Genomic DNA, 21,110 nt, shown 5'->3' with positions numbered 1-21,110 from the left:
CAACAAAATATCTAAATTAGTAGGGAATAAAGTAAAAGAAATCAACTTGATACCTGAGCAAACTCGAATTATCGAATTAGCAACTAATGAACACAATTACACGCTACACCAGACATTAACAAACCAGCAGAAAATTGAACAGAACATTCAACTATTAAGCGAACAAGCAAAGAAAAACGCACAGAACATTGATCACATAAAGATCAGGACAACGCTGTTGGAACAGACCCTTTTCTTTGAAGTTTTATTGAATCAATACGCCTATGAAACTCAAAATCTTTTAGCAATAGTGAATTCCGCCCTACATGGAAAATTACACACTAGTGTACTGAATACACAGCGTTGGTTAACCGAACTTCGTGAAATTAAAACAAATATCCCAGTAGGAACAACTCTTCCATTCGAAATTAAAGCAGAATCTATTTCCGATTTCATAAAAATTTCCGAAATCATAATTTGTCACAAAGATCAATACCTTATCTTTGTAACAAAAATTCCATTAGTACAAATCACTGATTATAATGCCTATAATATAATTCCATTACCTATCACGTATGATAATCAGAGCCTTGTTTTAATTGATCCCGACATTGAGATTTTAGCAACTAGTTATGATACAGAAAAGTTTTTCTCGTTGACAAATAAGCAATGGGAAATGTGCAGAGAGGTACAATCATATACACTTTGTAAAAGTAGTCAACCGATCCATCATAAATCTAAAACAGATTCGTGTGAGATATTACTCATGTCAAAACCACAAACCCTGCCCGACACTTGTAAGATCAAATTCGTAACAACAAACGCATCTGTGTGGAACAGACTTCCGCAGTCAAACTCTTGGTTATTCTATTTACGATCAGAAATCATAACAATATATTGTGAAAACCCAGTCAGAACATTTACTTTTGAGATTTATGGTGTAGGTCGATTGACTATTATCACAGCATGTAACATTCATACAGATAATACATTATTACTACCCTCCAATCACATAAGACCGAATACTTATGCTGATTTAATTCCTGAAAACCCTAAATTTGATGTCAGAAACTCCTTTGCAACCTTGTTAAGTTTATATATACCTCAAAGTATCATTAATGTACAGATTATAAAAGACCTAACAAAGTTTACACATAATCTACAAGTATTAACTACTTTAGAAAAACGATCCCCAGAACCTCCAAGTTGTATAAAAATAGATGTACACATAGTAATATTATATGTATTTATTATTTGTATCATTAGTTTAAATATTTTTGTTATATTAAAATTAAAGCGGAACAATACAAAAATGTACAAGCCAGATATTGCAGAACCTGAGCTTACAGAAAATAATTAGATTAAGTTCATATAGTGGAAAATGGGGACTAATAAGCCCCCATGTTCCATTTAAGGGTAGGGGTGTTAAGAACCACTGAATATTGTATTAATATTATATTATATATTATATTCTTGTATTAATTGTATGTATAGCTGTAAAATATTGTAAACTGATGTGTGTGTGATTTCGTCATGCGACTGGTCTAAGGAATCCGCTGAATGAGCCTTTTTGAACCGGACGACCAGCTCGTATGAAGAACAACGGGGACACATAGTCAGTCTTTGAGTAACACATTACCAATACAGACCATTGCAGAGCGTTCATTTAATTAAAACATCATTTCAGTTAAATAAAGAGTATAATAGTAGCCAAAGTAATTTCGTCTCGTTGTTTTTTTATTTGTCTTGGAGTCGCTAAGTGCGCGTCCATAACAGATGGTAGTGTACAGAAGTCCAGAAGTGGTAACTGAAGGGAGTTCAAATGCACAATTTACAAGTTCTGAAATACAAAATCAGTTAATAAATATTTGTGGTAATATTATTGCAGAAAAAATAGTTGAGAAAGTTAACCGGGCTAAGATATTTTCAGAAACTACTGACGTATCTAAACAAGAACAAATGTCACTATGTATCCGTTAAATTGATCCTGACTTGACACACCCTATAATTCGGGAAGATTTTTTAAAGTTTGTAGTTGTTTTTGATTTATGTGGCGAAGGTCTAGCGACAACTATTATTGAAAATTTACAATCGGCTGGTATTAATTTAGACGTTTTTATTGGTCAGGGTTATGATGGCGCGGCATCTATGAGCGGTCATTTGAATGAGGCTCAAGCTGTAATATGTAAAAAATATCCAATGGCATTATTTTGTCCATTCCCAGTGTGCGCAGAGCCTGATTTACCAAATATATGGCCCAGGACAAAATAAAAAATTGGGCCTATAAGGCTATAAATTATAACATAAATAAAGAACAAATATACACAAATACAATATGAATATCAAAATTATACTTAATTCTTTAAAGCACTCGTCAATAAATACAATTAAAAATTATAAAATACAATTATTTTAAATAAAATATTAAAAAATTTTTTTTCTGGTCTTTTGTTTGGAAAATACATCTATAATTTCATCAAAATCAATACTTGCCGTGACATCGCTTTCTATTGAAAGTATTCCTAAGGCATCCAATTTTTCTTGACTCATTGATGACCTTAATCTATTTTTTATTCTTTTCAGAAATGAAAATGATCTTTCACTAGAACAATTAGTTATTGGCATTGTTAAAAATATATGCAAGCATGTTTCTACATTTGGAAACGTATGTGCTATTTGCATATTTCTTATAAACTTTAATTGATCGGTTGGCGTTATTGTTGTACTATTGTTGGTAGATGAAATAAGACTTTGAAATTGAATAAATTCATCTACGAAGCTTTCGGCGTCAATATCAAGTTCATTTTCATATAACAATATTAATGCTTTAATTTTAGTCATAATTTCATTTCTGGTTAAGTTTTCTTTAAATAAAAATCCAAATCTTTTTTCCACATTAACATTTGTATTATTTGTCGACCAAAACCAATTACGAGTAATATACTTGTAATAAAGATATATATATTATGTACAATGTTATCGGCGTTATCGCGCATGGCTATAATGCGAGCTATGTATTTATTATTATTTTTACACAAAACAATATAATATGTTGTGACTATTATAGTTATCATATTACGGGAAAAAGGTTGTATTATTATTCAGCTTATAAATAATACCATACGAATATTTCTAAGCTTATAGCCTATAGCTAAAAGTACAAACTATTGGTTTCTTAATTCTTGCACTATTGTATAAACTATCATTGTATTTTTGTTTTATGTATATATTTTATTATGTCATTTGCCTTGTTATTATGTCTTAGACAAAAACAATAAAAAAAAAATTTCATTTCGACAAAATAATATATTACAAAGTTAGTCACCAGTGGGCGAGTGGGCCCCTCGGTCACGTGGGCCCAGGACAAATGTCTATTTTGTCCGTGCGTAAATATGGCCCTGAGTGTGCGTTCTCTTAATCTTGCAATCAATGATGCTTGTAAGATAACTGTTGTCAGAAATACTGTGGGTAATGTATCGTCTGTTTGTAATTTTTTTCGAGGATCAGCTCAACTTACTGATGTTTTAAAAATGCATGTGATGAATCATTTTCCTAGTAGCAGACATACAGTATTGTTATCGATGTGTGAAACGAGATGGGTATTAAGACACGATGCTATTAATCGCTTTAAAGAAATGTACATTCCAATAATTCATGCGTTAGAACATCTTCAAAAATCAATTAATACCGAAACTTCCAATAAAGCTTATCAACTCCTTTCGGTAATATTAAATGTCCAATTTTTTATTACTTTAAGCATAATAGAAAAAGTATTTGCTTATACATTACCACTAGGTATGTTATCACTTACAGACTGTAAATTCCGATTTAACTGCTGCGTGTGATCATGTTCAAAATATAATCAATGCTCTTAGTAATCTTCGTGAAAATAGTGATTCCAATTTTAAATCAATATATGATAAATGTATTCAAATACTTAATGAAGTAGGAAGTAAAGTGACAATTCCTCGCTGCGTAAAAAAACAAATAAATCGGGATAACAATCCTTCACAATCATCTGAAGAGTATTACAGACGTACAATATTTAATTCATTTTTAGACCATACCATTGTTCATTTATTAGAACGTTTTATAAAACATAAACAAATAATAACCAACTTAGAAAAAGTAATTCCAAGTCGTATTAATGACAATTCGTATTTTTCTAACAATTTGAACACTCGGTGATTCAAAGTTTTTCAACAGTTCGGTCAACTTTGCAAATTAGATACGATTTTAACGAAAAACGTTAGAATTTATGTATAATTATATTATACGTTGCTATGGAATATAATATATAGTATTCTATTATTATTTTGTACACACCATTAAACATATTTAAATATTGTTACAACTTATAACTTATCAACTTATCGTTCATTAAAGAGTGCACGATTTATAATAATTATTATCATACTATGATGGCTACAATGGCATCGTCTTATTGTAGCATGAAATCACAAGCATGTGTAGAAGAAGATGGAATGCCATTCAATGACCCAGTACGTATTATTATTATTGTTATTCATGTATTATGCCAAGATATACGTATATTATATAAAAATTAAGAAACCCCGCTGTTTTATTGTTGTATCCCTCACAAATTATTTATGACTAATAATACGTGCTTCATATAATTCACAAATTCTGTATAACAAGGGGACAGGATCAGTAGCAGGCAATTTTTAAGGAGTTTAATGGGAGATTTTCTAATTGCATGCATATGTGGTTTTGTACGTGATGTGTAAACACCGAAGACTGAACAGTATCAGTACGTTGAGCTGATCCTCGAAAAAAATTACAAACAGACGATACATTACCCACAGTATTTCTGACAACAGTTATCTTACAAGCATCATTGATTGCAAGATTAAGAGAACGCACACTGGGAATGGACAAAATAATGCCATTGGATATTTTTTACATATTACAGCTTGAGCCTCATTCAAATGACCGCTCATAGATGCCGCGCCATCATAACCCTGACCAATAAAAACGTCTAAATTAATACCAGCCGATTGTAAATTTTCAATAATAGTTGTCGCTAGACCTTCGCCACATAAATCAAAAACAACTACAAACTTTAAAAAATCTTCCCGAATTATAGGGTGTGTCAAGTCAGGATCAATTTAACGGATACATAGTGACATTTGTTCTTGTTTAGATACGTCAGTAGTTTCATCTGCCATAACTGAAAATATCTTAGCCCGGTTAACTTTCTCAACTATTTTTTCTGCAATATTACCACAAATATTTATTAACTGATTTTGTATTTCAGAACTTGTAAATTGTGCATTTGAACTCCCTTCAGTTGAATGTTTTTTTTTAAATTTCATCTCCAGCTTTAACTCTAAATTTGAGTAGTTCACGAAATTTACCACCTTTTTCCCCTTCTTCATCTACATTAATACGTCCTGAATCATTTTTCCCTCTTAAAGACATTTCTAATCGACCACAAGGAATAATTGTTTCAACTATTGAAAATAATTTTTTTCTATTTTCCTAAGCTTGACGGGCTTGTTCAGAGTTTTAAACTTCGATCACAGATTTTTGCTTTCGATAATTTACTGACAAAAAATATTCTGTGCGTTCTTTAGATAGTTTATGATATTGGCAATTTTCATGATCATTAAATTTTTCTATCGCATTTTTCCATTTTTTAAATGGCTGAGTGACAAAACTTTTTGATTTTTCGTAGCTACCTTTACCAATATCAGAATTAGAAAACAGAACACAAAACTTACACAGAGCCCCATTTTCTACTTCAGAATATACCAACCATGAAAATCTTTTTATCCAACTCATTTGAAAACGTAAATTTCGTTTATTGGTATTATCTATACTATAGATAGTATAAAAAAATGTGTATACATAAATAAGTCAGTGACAAGTGTGCCGTGGCTAAATATGGATTGGGATTAACAAATTAGTGTGCCGCAAGCGAAAAAGGTTGGGAAACGCTGGTCTATAGGAAATACATATCCATATTCGGTGGGACCCATGGAGATGTAATTGTTCTCGTTTAAAATAATATTTTTTTCTCTTAAGTTTATGTACGCACCAATGTCTTGAGAATCGAAATTTATTGACGTAGAAACTAAATTTTCATTTTCGACGCTTTCGATATTTACTATGTTGTCGCTATCAGTTGTCTTTGGCAATTTATTTATTTTTACTTGGAACAAATCTATTATTTTTCCTGACCTTTTCATCTTCTAAAAATTATAATAGAATATAAATATATATAATATATATATTAATTTATTGGACAACAATTAGTAAAAATATTAAACTTACATGGCAATATTGTATTACGAATCTTTTGATGTAGTTCGCTGTATAGTTAACTTGGTCGAAATGAACCGTGTTTAATTCTTTTACGTGCTGTCACTTAAATGTACTAATCATTTTCGTTTATCGTTTTTAATAGTTTTTATCGATAAGGTACTAGTATAGGTAAATAATGTAATTCAATAAGTACTAAAAGATGAGTATTTTAGATTTCACGGATTACGGTCGACGGTAAATCTAATCTATTCTATAGTAGTAGAGAGATTGATAATGATGATAATGGTTTATATAAATACACTAGTTTCCAACTAATGTTTGTAATATAAAACTTTAATTATATACAAATATTAAGCAATACTCTTTTAAAATTTCGGTTGGGGTGGGGTGTTCACCCTAACCTAACCTAACCTTAGGCACACCCCTGTATGTAACATATTGTTTAGTTAACAGCTTACCTTTTTGTATTTATTTAATATATTATATATTATGATTTTATAAAACAGTTTTATTTTTTAAAGTTTGGTTACAAATAAGACAAAAATATTATTATTTATGTTGTTTGTAATGTTTATATTATATAGTTATATATAACAAATATTAAGCAATACTCTTTTAAAATTTCGGTGGGGGTGGGGTGTTCACCCTAACCTAACCTAACCTTAGGCACACCCCTGTATGTAACATATTGTTTAGATAACAGCTTACCTTTTTGTATTTATTTAATATATTATATATTATGATTCTATAAAACAGTTTTATTTTTTAAAGTTTGGTTACAAATAAGACAAAAATATTATTATTTATGTTGTTTGTAATGTTTATATTATATAGTTATATATATCTTTATGTCACACCTAACACATAGCCATCATAATATTATATGGCACAACACTGTATGAACAATGACTATTATCGTAATAGGGTATTAAAAAAAAAAAAACACGGATGTAAAAAAAAGTTTTTATTTATCTGAAAAACAAAATTAATTCAATACTATTATAATTAATATATGATTTATATTCTCCAATTGACAATTTACAGTGTTTCTTCCTTGGCCGACAAAAAATTGTCCATGACCTTATTTAGGTCTTCATCCAACATCTACAATTAATATAATTTGTTGAATTAGTATATTTTCATTTTAAAAACAGTAAAAAATAAGTATGGCATTTAAAGGAATTATCAAATTGACAACTTACAATAATCTTTCCGTAGCTGGAAACAGGGGGGGGGTCATTAATGTCCTACAATTATTCATATAGAATTAGGATTTAATTAAGACTAATTAAGATTATTAAACTTACAAACGTTGTCTCATCGAGGTGAGTGGTGGCCACTGAAGCCACGGTGGCGTCTCGTACAACTGGTGCCGATTGCCACGGCGTTTGCAAACTGCCGGTGGTCTCCAGCAACCGACACCGTTCGGAACGACTGCGGTGGTGGGCACGGGTCCGTGACGACGGACTCCGCGGTGGCCGAATAATTAACGGCGACCGATGTCGCGGTACACGACCCCTCGGCGCACGATTCCTGGTAGGCGTAGAGAGGGGGGCTAGAAATATACCTAGTAAGAATAAACATGATTAATTAAATTTTAATTTTAATATACACATTCGCCGCGACAATCTCCGACCAAATGGCCATCTATGTGGTAACGATAGCATTCTGAAACAATAGGTAGACGTTAGAAAATGTTATTTATTAATTTATTATTATTATTATTACTTACTACGTTTTTTGGCCACTGCCCCAGTGATCGCGACAGGGAGTGCCGCATCCACCGATCGACCGAAGTGCAATGTGTGCAGAGACGCCACATTTACTGTGTAATTCTGTACCGTTACACTTCGACCATTCATAACTCCACCACCAATGGTGATGACCTTTTCCATTCTAAAATTTAAAAAAAACGAAATCTTTAGAAGTATAAAATATGTCATACTACAATGCGCGTGTCCATATAGAGAAAAGAAACAATGCCCTAACATCCTTTCAAAATAATTTATCAATACCGTGCACCCGGCGGCGTATTACCTAACCCTAAGCCCCAGCGCCGTATTTTATTCCAGCGCTACCATTGGTCCGTTTGAATTTTGCGCCATAATCATATTATCAATATTAAATTAATATCAATTTATAATGACAATATTATAATACTGTATAATATACAGTTATATATTATGTATTTATTTATATAATTATTATATATTATATGTAATAAAAAAATGGATAAACATTTTTTCACTAATTCATTAGGATATACTATACTATAAAATATTAACTTAATGATCATTGCCATGACTTTTAGCGTTCATTTGGTATATTATATTATATGTGTATAAATAATGTGTGTATACACACTTATACACAACATGTATATTGTAGATTTAAATAAATAGTTCACTAATTCAAAAAAATATTTTTGTCCTATTGACTAGACTTTATAGTAGTACAAAATTTAAATACCATCAATTGTAATAAGCTTTATGTAATACATGATTATATTTTAAGGTACCGCGAAAAAATAACCACGGAAAAAATAACCCCGGAAATTTAGACCCCGAAAAAATAACAACGCGAAAAAATAACCACGGAAAAAATAACCCCGGAAATTTAGACCCCGAAAAAAACCCCCGAAAAAATAACAATGCGAAAAAATAACCACGGAAAAAATAACCCCATAATATAAGTTAATATAAGTTTTCAAATTAATCTGAAAAATTTTTACTATTTGATAACCACAGTGAAAATAATGAGAGAGTATTAATTTTTAGTACGTTACACAATTTAAAGTTATTAACATATGCAAATACCTGGTATGCAGATGGAAATTTTGGTTTAGCCCCGAAACATTTCTCGCAACTTTACATCATACGAATTGAAAAATATAGTGAATTTTTTACTGTTCTTTACTGTTTACTTGAAAAAAAATCAATCTATTTACGAAATAATGTTCAAAGCTATTTTATCAGTCTGTGAAAAGAACAATCTTTTTCCAGATCCGCAAAATATAAAAATAGACTTCGAAAAGGCTGTCATAAATGCAGCAAAAAATGAACTAGGTGAACATTTAATAATAAACGGATGTTTCTATCACCTCTGCCAGAGTACCCACAGAAAATTGGCAGAATTAGGATTAAAACAAGAATACCAAGAAGATTATGATTTTAATGAATTCTGTGGTATGTTAGAGAGCTTGGCTTTTTTGCCAATAAATAGATTACAAGAAGGTGTTGACTATTTAAAATCAATTATTCCTCTTGGTTCCGAGGAGTTGTTTCAATATTTTGACGAAACCTACGCGAGTGGAACAATACGTCGAATAAATAAACAAAACACTCTAAGTTTAAGCGTTCGACGTTTTCCAGCGATGTTCCCTCCAGAAACTTGGAATGTTCACCGAACAACACTCGAAAATAACCACCGAACCAACAATGTTTGTGAATCTTGGAACAATCGATTTTGCCATTTAGTTGGAGGAAAACACCCATCGATTTGGACGTTAATAACCAAAATAAAAAATGAATTGTCGGCAGACCGTGCAAAATTTGCTCTGCAAAACATAGGAGAGTCCAAAACAAAATGCTCCAAATCGAAAACCGTCCAAAAACGATTAAAAACCTTATGCGAACGGTTAAACACTAACCAAATTGAAGTGGATACATTAAAAAAAATAATTTATTTTAATTTAAGAAAACGTTTATAATGAGAATTTTTTATTTATATATTATTGACATTATTTTACAAATGTATACTTTACTACCAAATTATTATATAAATTGACAAATTGACAAATTGACAAATTGACAAATTGACAAATTTTATTGTATTCCACGTTTATAATGAGAATTTTTTATTTATATATTATTGACATTATTTTACAAATTTATACTTAACTACCAAATTATTATATTATATAAATTGACAAATTGTATTGTATTCCACGTTTATAATGAGAATTTTTTATTTATATATTATTGACATTATTTTACAAATTTATACTTAACTACAAAGATTAAAATATCATAAATTGTAATAAACTTTATATGTAATACATGATTATATTTTAAGTAACATGAGCAAACTATTATGCAAATAGTAGTAGTACAAGTGTAGTAGTTAAATTGTAAATAATATTAATGGACAAACTATTTAAAACTTATATTTATATCTTAATTAAATACATAGGTGAAATACTTAATACCTACGTTCACTTATAAAAAATTTATACAGAATTACATCTTTAATTTTGTGCCACAATAATAAAATATTATCATCCATCACAAACAGGATTATAATTAGATCTTTATGTTTTTGTTTAACAATAACAATCTACTCTCAATTCTAATATTGATAAAATGTATTAGCCACTAGGTATGAATTTCACTTTTGATAATGTCTAGTCATTGGGCTTTATAAGTTTAAAATACTTAAAACAAGTACAATAAACATTTAAATTAGGTGTCTATTTATTTTAATTGTAAATCATGAAAATTGAAGAACTTAAGAAATTTTACAATCCATTAAAGATGATTTTGTATATTGTGTCATAAACGAAAAAGAGTCATGCGTTGATTCAAATACATACATAATCCGAACTGGTAATATTGAAGATGTTTTGTCCTCCAAAAAATGTATTTAACTGTTTAGTTCAGCATCTAACACCTCATATATATTGAATTTTGAGTTAAAAGATCCTAAAATGTAAGTAACATTATACAGCCAAGCCAATAAAGTCAGTGGATCAATATTTATTTATTATAGATTGTTTAAAAAATATAACTTTATTAATTTTGATAGAGTAATATTTCACATATATTTCATATGCCATCATTCTTTAAAGAATAAGAGCACTACTACAATTACTGAACGCAATACTAACTGTAAGGCAACCATAGATATATTATTTAAAAAAAATAATAAGAACACCAGAAAAAATTATCCATACCTAAAACTATCACCACCACATAACACTGTTATTAAAATAGTATGGAATCATAATCATCCAATTATTTCTTGTGATGCAATGAAATATTTAAGAACTAACAGTGAAATATGATTTCTTTCAATTGAATTTAATACTTAGTTCACTAATTATAACTAGACTAAATAATATACTAACTTTGACAAGTTTAAAGCACCTGTAATATTCTTTGTTTAAGACTGACAATACTTTTATCCCGTATTTTGAAAATGGGTTATCTCCTAACGAAGCAAGGCATTCTCATGAAAGTAAACTTTTGTTACAAGAGAACTCGCGCTCATTTCTAGCAAATGCCGCTTTAAATCCTACAAAAAGGCATATATATCATGTTCATGGTGAATGGAGAAAAAAAAATGTTGGTTAGGTTAAAATATTTATAAGAAATAAAATATACTTAATTACCTACATTTTTAAATATTATTTTGAATTTTCACCAGTTATAAGAGTTTAAACTGTTTAAAGTACTTAAAATTGAAATTTCAGTCACTTATTGTCTTTAAATTTAATGTGTACACAATTAATTTGCAATAAATTGTAGGTTATAAATTATAGGAACCTTATTGATAGGAATCTTAGTTTATTCAACATTATATAGCAGTTGCACATATTTACTATTAATTATTTTGTTACCTACTATTATATCAACCATTCGTTAATAGGAGTACAAATTGCAATAAAAGCTGATAAACCCTGGGCAGTATTAATTGTTACTCCAATTATGAAAAGGTCTCAACAACTTCTATCATCACAGGAAATAATCTTTGTTGGTTTGACAAGTAGTGTTGATACTACTAGTAGCACAGTTACAGTTATGTTGACACCATCCAAAGCTGGAGCAATTCTGTTGGCTATTCTAATCCATTAAAGGGCAGTCAGAACAAAGTTACATAGGAGCTTTTTCTCTTCTCCAAGAACATATTCCATTATGTTATGGTGCTAAGGAGGTACGCAATACATATAATATTAGATATTTCTGATTTTATTTATTTATTAAAATTAATAATTTAAGATTTATGCAAATTAGAAGATGATTCAAATGATGAAATGTAACTTTCTTTGTATTTCAATAATATTTAAATAGATACCCTGAATTAGAATTTGACAATATTTAAAAAAAATATTTTGTTTATTAGTTTTAGAATAATTATGATGTTAATATTTATTTGTCTAGGCTCCATTAGCATTTATGACAGATGTTTCTTCGGCTGAAAAAAATGCTTTGGGTTTATTATTGACTACCACAGTTTTTATGCCATTTTCACATGGCACAAGCTGAATGGCGATGGCTACATGAATCCAAAAACCTTATTGAATGTGTTGATCGTATCATGTAAATGAAATTATTTCAAAAGGTACAATTTGTTATTAGTTTCTATTAAACTGGTTTTGTTGTTTAAAGTATATCTTAAAATAATGTATAGCTAGTTTTGATTGTGTGGAGTACTTTACATTTAAATTGAACATATTTTTTCAATTCAGCTATATTATGGATTTTTTTAGGCAATGTATTCTGACTGTGAAAATGATTTTAAAAATGCAATTGCAGAAATTAAAAACAGATGCCAATAAGTACACTCATTTGATCAAAAGATTCAAGAACAATTGTAAACAATATGAACAGTGGGTATTATACAAGAGATTTGACACCATACCACTTACAGAAACCATAATACAAACAACTATGCAGAAGCATCGATTCGAGTATTGAAAGACATTTTACTTCATAGGACAAAAGCTTATAATGTGGTTGCTTTAGTCGATTTTATTGTGTCAATTGGTGAAGAATATTTTACACGGGATTTTACATTACGTATTCTGAATCATGCACATTGTAAACACTCAGAAACTAACAGGTTATGCTCTAACATTGTTGACTTAAATGTTTTACTGATGTTAAGAAAATAAGCAAATGTACATATGAAGTGCCAAGTATGAGTGAAAAATTGTTTATTATTCAATAAATATAGAAAATGGTCTTTGTACATGTAAAATGGCTCTTTCTGGTTCTTTTTGCAAACATCAGGCATAGATACATAAAAATATCAAAATACAATTACCAAATACTCCTCCAGTAACATTGAATGAGCACCATGAACTTGGAATATTAGCTTTGGGTATTGAAAAGTGTCTTAAACCAGATTTCTTTTTAAGATTGAGAGAAAATCTAACAGAAAATGTTTTAAATAAAACCATAACGCTATAACATCTCCGAATTTAAATGAACATAATTTGTTCAAAAATACTTCCAATGATGTTGATGTTGACACTTCAGTTAAACTGATTCGGAGTGACTCTTTCACTTTTAAAAACTCAGAAAAATATAAAAAAACAGCTGCAGGGGTATATAACCAAGACTCCCCTAAAACATCAAATTATGCATCATTTAAGAACAACACTTCTATAGAAAACATAGAATCCAATAGTGATATTTTAAACATAAAAGTAACTGAAGTTGAAGCAAAATAGTCAAGAATGCAAGGTATGATTGAAACCCTGTCATTGCCAATTCTGAAGAAATTAAAAAATCGTTTAAAACATGTACAAAATGGTTCTCAATTTGCTTCCTTAATTTGTTCCATTAGTAATACAGCATGTAATATCAATAGAAGAAGAGGACAAATAAAAGTCCAACCAACATCTATAAGTAGATGTAAAAAAGGTATAACTAGAGGATCTAAACGACTATCAGCTGGCAGAAAACCAAATGGATATTCTACAAATATTAAAAACGTCCTCATAATCTTACATTCAATGTCGCTAATAACCAAATGAATGCTAAAAGTCATGGAAATGGTCATTAGGTCAATATCTTTAAAACACAAAAATATAATAGTACTTATATTACAAGTCTATATTATATAAGTGAACGTGTGCTGTGTATGTGTAGGTATAAATTATCTGTATGAATGTATTTTAAATTTAGGTATTAAGAATTTCACCTATGTATTTAATTAAGATATAAATATAAGTTTTAAATAGTTTGTTCATTAATGTTATTTACAATTTAACTATTACACTTGTACTACTACTATTTGCTTAATAGTTTGCTCATGTTACTTAAAATATAATCATGTATTACATAAAGCTTATTACAATTTATGATATTTTAATCTTGTACAACTATAAAGTCTAGTCTATAAGACAAAAATATTTTTATGAATATTTTTATTAAATAAATTTTTTAATAAATAACTATTTATTCAAATCTACAAATGTTGTGTATAAGTGTGTATACACTATACACACATTGTTTATACACATATAATATATATATATATCAGAAAATTATTTTTAAAAAACAAGTCTCTCCCATAACATTAACTTGGTACTCATAATCCTCATAATCTTTAATACAAATGTCGCTAATAATCAAATGAACACATTATTTCGATAACTAATCGTGAAGGTTTTTTACAATTATCACTTAAATACCTAAAGATTATTTTGTCTTTTTCAAATATTAATTACCCATCATTTATTGACATTTTATTAATATATAATTTGTATATTAACAGGGGCATAGCGTGCATGTAAGCACTGTAAGCAGAGTGGCGGCGCCAGGGAGGGCTAGGGCCCCCTCTAAGTTTGTCTTGGCCACCCCTTGACTACCTAACCACATCAGAAAAAAAAATTCTTTAAAATAACAGATAAAATTGAAATTCTATACTTCTCTAAGTCCTAAGACTATTATAGGCAACAATTTTTTTTTTGACCGAATAAAATACGAATAATTTTTTTTAATTATGAATAATTATGATCATGATCCTCACAATTCACAAAATTATGTTATTAAATCGAAATATAGAATAATTTGTGGTTATAAATTATTATTATTATAAGACCGTACGTTGTCCGTCAACACGGCTATATAGTAAATATATCCGCGAGCGGCGAGCCGTGCCTATCTGTGACATAATGTCAACGATTTAATATTTTATTGACAATGAATATTATTATTTTTGTCTACGTTTTACGTTTACATTTTACAGTGCATAATATTGTTTAATCAGTTTAATGTTATCTATACCATGGCGAATATGAAAAACGGGAAAAACTCATTAATAATACAATTTAAAAGACGCGTAGTTACACAACAAAGATCATCATTAAACTAAAAAAAAAAAATCATTATTTGTAAAGGATATCATCTTAAACATTTTATAATTTTTAACTTAATAATGTCCAAACGAAAAATAAATGACTTTATTGCACCACTAATAAATAAAAAAACAAGCTAATGATTCTGAATTTTGTCACAAAAAAGCAAGTAAGAGATTTTAATTTCAATACTATTTTAGAATAATTAGAGTGTATAATTTATTTGTTTTATATTATTTTTTTTTAATTTAGTGACTTTGATGAACTCTTTAGAATGAAGCAAAATGGTGAAGAAGAAAATCGTGATAGTTTAAACAGGTACCTATATAATTAAATTTAATATCTATTAAAAAAAAAAATAAGTATATATTTTTCATTCACCAACCTAATCATAAATATTCCATTTTGATTTTAGTAACAGTTCCAATGATGAATCTACAGACGATCAATATGAGGCAAATAACAACTCCTGTACATATAATTACGCTACTCAATGTGCGTTTATGGAACTGGACGTTCTAGCCGAATAAGAGGTTTTCAAGTAGGTTAGTTTGCCAGTTTAATGGTTGGAATACAGTCAATTAGAAGATGCAGTATATTGTTTACCATGTAGATTTTTTTCATTTAAATTAAAAACTGATTATGATAATATTTTTAAAAGCACTGGGTATAAAAATTGGAAAAATTAATTATAAAATAATAAAGGATTATACAGGCATGATAATTCTGAAGACCATAAACAAAGTGTTATTATTTGGATCGATTATAAAAAAATAAAATTAACAAAACATCAGTATTATCTCAATTGTGCTCAAATAGTTGTTGAAAATAGGAAATATTTGGAAGCTATAATTATTTCTCTAAAAATGCTTGCTATACATTATACAAGGTAGTGCATTTGGGGGTCATATTGAAACTGAGGATAGTTTAAATAGAGGGAAATTTTTAGAATAAATGAATGTAATAGCTAGTTTTAATGATATTGTTAAAAAATAAATCACTGGTCCAAAAAATGCTTGGTACTTACACCATTCAATTCAGAATGAAATTATCCACATTATAGCTTCTATGATTCTTAAAAAAATATCTCCTGAAATAAAAGAGTGTGTATATTTTTCAATATTAGCTGATGCAACAAAAGATATTTCTAAAACTGAACAGTTATCTATAGTTTTGAGGTATTTTTTTAATGGTGAAATAAAAGAAAGATTTCTTGGTTTTACACATTTAAATGGTCTTGATGCAAATTCATTATTTTTAAAAATTAAGGAAATGCTTTATACATGTCAAATAGACATAAACAACTGTGTAGCACAAACTTATGATGGTGCTAGTGTGATACGAGGTCATATTAATGGTATTGAGACAATTTTTTAAAAAAAGTTCCTCAAGCATATTACATGCATTGCGCAAATCATAGACTTAATTTAGTCAGAGTTTTAGTCCTTAAATATGTGACACTCGGTATATAATTTTCAATTATTTATCGTGGGCTTGGGTTTCTTCAAACAAATATCACATCATATTGGTTTTATTTAGCACTACCTACGCCATCTAACAGTGTACGTGGATTTTTTTAGCGTCATGAGATAGCGGGATAATCGAAATAATATTAAGTTTGGGTTTGTCCTAAGATTTTCAAAAAAGATCTTGGGCGGTAAACGTGTTAATTGAAACAACTAAACATTTTTTAAATGATATAAGAAATGAAATACCTCATAAAAATTGTTTAATGAAGCAGAAACGCTTTCTAAGAACTTTATATTGATTTACCTACTTCAGAAAAAATAACAAAAAAAAGAGTAAAAAGATCCCTACTTATTTGGTAAAATATGTATGTGAGATAAGTAATAATATGAAAACAAAACTTAACAACTGAAAACTGAAAAAATATTATTACATTTAAGAGGACACTACACCCGCATGTGTTGTCTTGTCTCCGTTGTACAAGTGCGTAGCATAGCAAATTTTACGCTCAGCAGATCACGATTATTTCCGTTAATTTAAAATTTAGAGTGAAATGACCTATTATAAAAATTAAAGGCTAAAGGCAGGATTATTACCGAGGACATCTCATAGGCTTTTTTTTTTTTAAATTTTAAACTGAGTTATGACTATTTTAAAATTGTAAATTATTTTTATATCTAAAAATACTCATAACTCGGTTTAAAATAAAAATAGGTATAATAAAAAGCCTATGAGATGCCCTCGGTAATAATCTCGCCTTTAATTTTAAAAATAGGTCAATTCACTCTAAATTTTAAATTAACAGAGATAAACATGATCTACTGAGCGTAAAATTTGCTATGCTACGCACTTGTGCGACGGAAACCACACATGCGGGTGAGGCGTCCTCTTAAGATCAAGTAATAAATGAGCTAGAAAAAATATTTGATAACAATTCAGATATTTTGAATGGTATAAGTTCATTAGACCCTAATTCTAAATTATTTTTAAATGTTTCATTATTGTTGCCTTTAGCACAGTCCTATAATTGTGAAATAGAGACTTTAAAATCAGAATTACAAATTTTGCCTAAATCATTAGAAAACTATGAAAATAAATTTATAACTTAAGTATAAATCATAATAAATACAAGTAATAAAAATTATAAAAATTATATAAAATAAAAAAAACCAGTGACAAGAGTGTATAATAAACTAAAAAAGCATGTATCATAATGTTTATTATTACATATAGCTACCTAATTGTGTTATTTAATTAGTAACTAAATTAAAGTATAGGCACATAAAAGTTAATTTTATAGTTCTAATTTATCATAATTTAATTATATTTCTGTTTAATCAAAATTATAATTATTATATTATACCATTATAGTGTTTAAATGTGTGAATTCATTTTATATTCATAATTTCTAACAATTAGTAGATATCAATTATATGCATACCATTTAATATAATTATGTTTTTGACTATTTACTATGTTTGCTTGTAACATTGTAACTAGATTTTTTAATATTTAGTAAGTTGCCAAGGCAAATAAAAATTTTGTAATTTTTTTATTTAAATATAAATGTTTTAACTCAAAAACAAATGTAATTATTTATGTATTACCTATATTATAATAAAGTACACATTGTATATGTAAATTTATTGAAAATTATATCTAATATTTAAGTGTGTAAATATTAAACAATATACCTATATACCTATATGATATTTATTACTAGGGTTAGGACGTTTATGACTTTTGCATATTTTTTCTTTTAGTCGTGCACATTGCAGACCAATTTATAAATTTGTTCTGTGCGACAAAAATTCTGATTGCACCATCGTTCTTAAATCGTTAATATAAGTATGTTCCGAAAAAAAAATCGAAAATTTTGCGGGGGGGAGGGGGGGGTAGTAAAGTGCATTTTAGCATCGATTTTAACTGCCACAAGTATTATTTTTTTGTAGATAGCGTACGCGGGTAGATAGCATACGACACGTGTACCAATATTTTAAATTGATACCTACAATATATACCTATGGGCTATGTTGCTTGTATTTCTAATCGATATAATGTTTTTTTACAGTTAAGTTAATATACTTCATAAACCATTGGAGATATTATAAATGTTATGGAAAATTTAATTTACTTTAAAATATATGATATGAAAAACATCGATATTTCTAAAGGTTAACGAAATATTTACGGAAATGTTGAATATTTTCATAAATATTAAATAATTTAGAGAGTTCAAACTTAAATTACAAGTCGGCACAGGTTAACCTTAAGCGATTGGTTTAAAACTTGTTGTAGTTCATTTTTATACATATACGCACTCATATAAGGGATGAGATCAAACATATTTTGAAACTGAACATTAAGCAGGTAGGTAACACTAATTAAAATACTATTTATATACCACTAACTTTTAAAAAACAAATTCGATTTATTCCAATATAATCCGGCCGAAGAACTCTGGTGTTCTCTAAGTCGGTGAACACGCGGTATGTTAATTTTTCTATAATTTTATTCATCAAATCATGAGCCATTTCATAGATTCTACGTTTTTTATTGAATCGTTTGACTCAGACATTTTTGCAACTCTAACTTATATTTTGCACAGCATTAATTGTTAAATACAGTTTAAAAAGCAATAAGATGAAACATGGTATTACGAGGGGACTCACCGAATAGTATGATGTGGTTTCTCGTCTTTGGCTATCAACGAGGCAACATCGTCAGAGAAACTTCCATAATCGTTACACCTTCAATTTGAAAACGACCTATTGAATCCGAGTTTCAGTAGTTTCACGCGTTTTACCGAGTTTATCTAAGCACGCAAGAAATCGATTGGTTTGTCATTTGAACTGACGCATCATCACTCAAAACCGTCGTGTGACAAATCACCCGCCGAAGTAAATGATATCCATTTTTCTCAATCATCACCGTAAATCCGTATTTAAAACGTCATATTAACAATACCTTTTTTTGTTTTGGATTTGGGCATTTTCAGTTATGATTATTAGCCATTAGGTACCTACTTAAAATCACCACGCCACCAAAATAATAAACTGAAACGAACACGACACGAAAGCTACGACACAACTAAATAGTAAATAGTAAAGAGTAATCAGCAAACACAAAATATATTACTGTTGTCTGATTGGAATTTCCGAACGAGACGATTGGTGTAAATACTGTAATCGTAATATTCATTTATTTGTGGCTCGCGAATTACGTTTTGTTCTCATCGCGTCGAGCGAGACGGGTTTTTCGCCGAACGGTGATTTTATTAATAGATACCGAAGAGATCGTTGTATTGCACGTCATATTTAATAATATCGTATTATGATTGTAACAATATTATATTATTTATATTGTTATAATCATACAAGATACAAAATATATGTATACAATCACTCTGAGGAAATTTTATAATAATAATAATATAATAGCATAGCAATGCGATTAGAAGTTCCTGTTTTTTCTTAAACATTATTTTCGTAACGCTTCCGCCCAAGTTGAAAACCTATGCATTAGTACAACTCTGCTTATAAACTGTTTTAAGCATATCAATAACATGAATAAGTGCAACAATGATGAAAGTAATTGAAAAAATAAACGTACCCAAAATCCAGATGATGCTTGCCGATTAATAATCGTAATATATTGTGATGACTGATGGCGTACTCGCTGGCTACTATAGTAAACGAAGTCGTGTTATAAACAATCGGCAACGACCTAGGACAAAATTCCGAATCTATTCGTTTACGCAATTCCGACTATCTATCTACAACTTGCAACTTTTTTGCAATTATTGTTCTTTTTTACAGATAACTCATCCAGCAAGGGCATTTTTAATTTACCCTTATTATTATGTGAGCAAAATTTGCAAAACAATTGAACTATCGTAAAAATCCTGTCACAAACACAGATAAAATGTCTTTACCACGATGTTTTATATCAATAGTTCGATTCACTCTAATTTTTAAACTATAGGCTATTAGAGCTAAACGTGATCTGCCGAGAGTAGATTTGACATGTTACGCACTTGTGAAACGTAGAGCTAATGGCAGTGTAGCGCCTTCTAAAATGATTAAGAACGTATTTAAAGAACAAACACTATGACGGTCCGGTAAATTTAAAAAAATTTAAACTTATACATTATCACAATGTTCCTATATTTTGTTTCATTCATTACAATCGACTTGATGGCCTGTGCATGCTATCAATACACACTAGTACAATGCACAGTGCACAATCATAAATGTAGGCACCTGCAATCAGAGCCGCATTTAACGGGGGG

General features: G+C 29.1%; 1 protein-coding gene and 2 pseudogenes across 2 annotated transcripts; 2 read left to right on the top strand and 1 right to left on the bottom strand.

Annotated features, from left to right (window-relative positions):
- Window positions 1–3,560: 3,560 nt before the first annotated feature.
- Window positions 3,561–4,167, top strand: LOC149057085 (52 kDa repressor of the inhibitor of the protein kinase-like; annotated as a pseudogene).
- A 3,049-nt stretch (window positions 4,168–7,216) lies between these two features.
- On the bottom strand, window positions 7,217–19,990 carry LOC107165824 (uncharacterized). Of its 2 annotated transcripts, XM_015514226.2 has the most exons (5): window positions 19,492–19,978; window positions 8,000–8,163; window positions 7,575–7,834; window positions 7,470–7,514; window positions 7,217–7,371 (listed from the first exon to the last, which is right to left on the bottom strand). In XM_015514226.2, the coding sequence occupies exons 2-5, from the start codon at window positions 8,160–8,162 to the stop codon at window positions 7,306–7,308; spliced, it is 534 nt and encodes a 177-aa protein (XP_015369712.1). In that variant the 5' UTR covers window position 8,163; window positions 19,492–19,978; the 3' UTR covers window positions 7,217–7,305. The 2 variants fall into 2 exon arrangements, with proteins under 2 accessions (XP_015369712.1, XP_089079245.1); XM_089223119.1 differs by lacking the exon at window positions 7,470–7,514 and having other exon boundaries at window positions 19,492–19,990.
- Window positions 15,198–16,472, top strand: LOC149057084 (uncharacterized; annotated as a pseudogene).
- Window positions 19,991–21,110: the final 1,120 nt, after the last annotated feature.

The sequence above is a fragment of the Diuraphis noxia genome, unplaced genomic scaffold (assembly GCF_037042655.1).
Source record: "Diuraphis noxia isolate RWA-SAM2 unplaced genomic scaffold, SU_Dnox_SAM2 contig0003, whole genome shotgun sequence".
Lineage (NCBI taxonomy): Eukaryota > Metazoa > Arthropoda > Insecta > Hemiptera > Aphididae > Diuraphis > Diuraphis noxia.
This window is presented reverse-complemented; position numbering and strand designations above follow the sequence as displayed.